This window comes from Cynara cardunculus (genome assembly GCF_001531365.2).
Source record: "Cynara cardunculus var. scolymus isolate 2C chromosome LG 3, CcrdV1, whole genome shotgun sequence".
NCBI lineage: Eukaryota > Viridiplantae > Streptophyta > Magnoliopsida > Asterales > Asteraceae > Cynara > Cynara cardunculus.
In genome coordinates, this window is record NC_037530.1 from 22738334 (window position 1) to 22741362 (window position 3029).

Sequence of the window (3029 nt, forward strand, 5' to 3'; positions counted from 1 at the left end):
TATTTTTTTATAGATCTTTTTTAAGAAATATCCTACTTACACACACACATACACACACATACACACATATAGGGTTGGGTTCACGTGAGACCAATGGTTTTTTCGTGAGACCTGTAAGACCAACTTATATCCATTGATCAATTTTATAAGATAACGATATAATGGTTAAAATTTAGCATTAAACTTTAAACTGTAGGGGTATTTTTGACCTATATATTTTTTATTTTTTTAACCTCACGATCGAAAACAATGAAAAGCGATTCTTACCGCCTTTCTCCATGATCGACTTTGTGTTCTTGGGATGAACTGGCATTCTCCCTCTAATGATCTTCTCTTTCTTCGACCAGTAAACAATGATTGAATGCCTCAACTGGTCCAATACTTTGATTGAAGATCTTCAATTGACAACTCCGACTACCATTGAACCTACATCATAAAATTTCATCCACAATGTCGATTTCAGTAGAAATTGCCATTGATGTTGCCTCAATTCTACACTGAACTTCTCTACCTTAATTCAAATAAGAAATCTTTTACATAAATGTAATTTGTTTATATTTAATTTTTTGCTTTCCTTATAATATAGTTGATAAGAATGTAGGCTTTGATCTAGGGTTTAAGACATTTCAGTCTCAGGAAAAAGGATGTCTAATGAAGATGATCAGCAACTTATCTCAAATAATGTTTTCAACAATGCAGAGGGTAATTAAGGCCATTAGCTTATTTTGAATAATTGTTTTTGTTGTGAAAATTCATTAACTGGATGCAACTATTCGAAACTCCCTAAAGAATGTTTTTACATATTCTGATTGTAGGAGGAAGAATGTCTAATGAAGACATTCACAAGAGAATCTCAGATGATGTTTAGGATGGTGAACAATGTAATCAAGGTCATTGGTTTCTTTTAACTGATTGTTTTTTTTCATTTTGGAGGTTTTTAGCACCACCAAGTAGAAATGTCACCCTCTCAACATTATAAAAAACACATGTTTTATTAAATACCAATACATAGAAAGTCCATAAAAATGTCATAACAAACTACACAAAAAAGCTTATAATTGACTTTGAATAACTGAACCTTCACAACAAACATATTGTAAAGGTTCATTTTCAAGACACATAACCTTTGTAACTGCCACCAAAAGAAATAAAAAGACAACATATATCTACAGATTGTATAAAAATATGTTTACCCATTTGTTTTCTCTGCCTTCTTTGAACCTTCACAACAAACATGTTGTTTCGGTAGGTCATGATAGTAACACACAAATTGAAAAGAACATGTAAATGTGTACCTTCTTCATGAGACCTGTGAGATTACAAATTAAAACTGAAACTTAATAAAACATTGGGAAGGAACAAAAACACAAAACCTTCACAGCAACAACACTGTGAATGTTTTACCTTCTTCATTTAAGACCAAGAAATACATTCATGTCAAACAAATATTCAAATGTTCTTATAGATTAAAGTTGATTAGGGACCATGTTCAATCGAGAATATCCACCCAAAGGTATGGCTCAGGGTAGGATATCACAGAGTTCATCTCAGTCTCAAAGAGACATGATGTTTACGATAAGAACCCAGCTTGTGGAAATGGTAGGTAAAACAAAGCATAAATTATTAATGGCAAAACATCAAATGTAAAACTTTCATTCAATTGTTACCTTCAATATTCATCTCATTTTCATGTTATGGAGTAGAAGTTCCCTTTGGATTACTTCTTAGCTTGGCAACAAGCTTTTTTGTTATTTTTCCTATTTTCTTTTTTCGCGAGTCTGAAGAAATAAAAAATAAATAAAATACGATAAGTACAAAAACTAGTTACTACTGTTTCTAATGTAAAGTTGTGCATATTCTACATACAAGTCAACAATGGTCATAACATGAATATGAAACTAGGGTTTGAACTTGGAATCCATAGAAAACCTAAGTTTTGTTACTTACCAACATAAATTTAGCATCTAATCGATGAGCAAAGTTCGCTATGGGTAAACCTTCAATGGCGAATCAGTTATCGAGAATCACAGTTCGCGTCTGGAGTTTGAAGAGGCTTCCGATGAGTGAAGAGATTAAGATTGAAAATCACAGTGGTTATACTAAAATCACAAATTAGAAGATAAAAGAAGACGAAGAAGAAGAACAACACAATTTAATCAAAAAGAAAACCTAAGTTTTATTACTTACCAACAGAAATTTAGCCTCCAATCGATGAGCAAAGTTCGCTATGGGTAAACCTTCAATGGTGAATCAGTTCGCACCTGGAGGACTTTTAATGAATGAAGACAAAAACTGAAAAGTCAAACTTCAACTCTGATATACGAACCTTGAACCTTCATAAACGCCACCAGATTTATCGATAATCACAAAAATGCCATTGGACGACTTCAGACCATTGATCAAATTGTTGATCAAATCCAATGGATATAAGTTGTTCTTACGGGTCTCACGAAAAACCTTTGGTCTCACATGATCCCAAGCCTACACACATACACACACACACACACACACATATATATATATATATTATATTATATATATATATATATTATATATATATATATATATAGAGAGAGAGAGAGAGAGAGAGGCCTAATCAAATGAGAACTGATTAGTTTGTGGTAACTGTGAGATCCAATCTCAACCACAAATCAACGGATAAATTAGGAAATTAATAATTATGGTAGTTTGAGTTAAAATTATAATTAGAGGGCATTTTAGGTATTTTTAAAAAAACTCATCTCTCCTCTCTCATCTCTCATCTCTCCGACCTCCAATCTCCGGTGAACAAAAATGCGACAGGTACCAAGTAATCACAAAGATACACAATGTGATACCCATTGTGATATACTGTGGTACCCAAATGGTATCACAGTATATCACAATGGGTATCACATTGTGTATCTTTATGATTACTTGGTACCTGCCGGATTTTTGTTCATCGGAGGCCGGAGATTGGAGGTCGGAAAGATGAGAGATGAGAGAGAAGAGATGAGAGAGGAGTTTTTTTAAAATACCTAAAATGCCCT

General features: G+C 33.0%; 1 protein-coding gene across 1 annotated transcript in view; it reads right to left on the reverse strand.

Annotated features, from left to right (window-relative positions):
• Positions 1–1300: 1300 nt before the first annotated feature.
• Positions 1301–3029, reverse strand: part of LOC112509036 (zinc finger BED domain-containing protein RICESLEEPER 3-like) — a 4866-nt gene continuing 3137 nt past the window's right edge. Inside the window, exon 2 of the mRNA XM_025113908.1 lies at positions 1301–1309. Within this exon, the coding sequence (XP_024969676.1) occupies positions 1301–1309 (9 nt within the window). The remainder of the gene's footprint in view (positions 1310–3029) is intronic.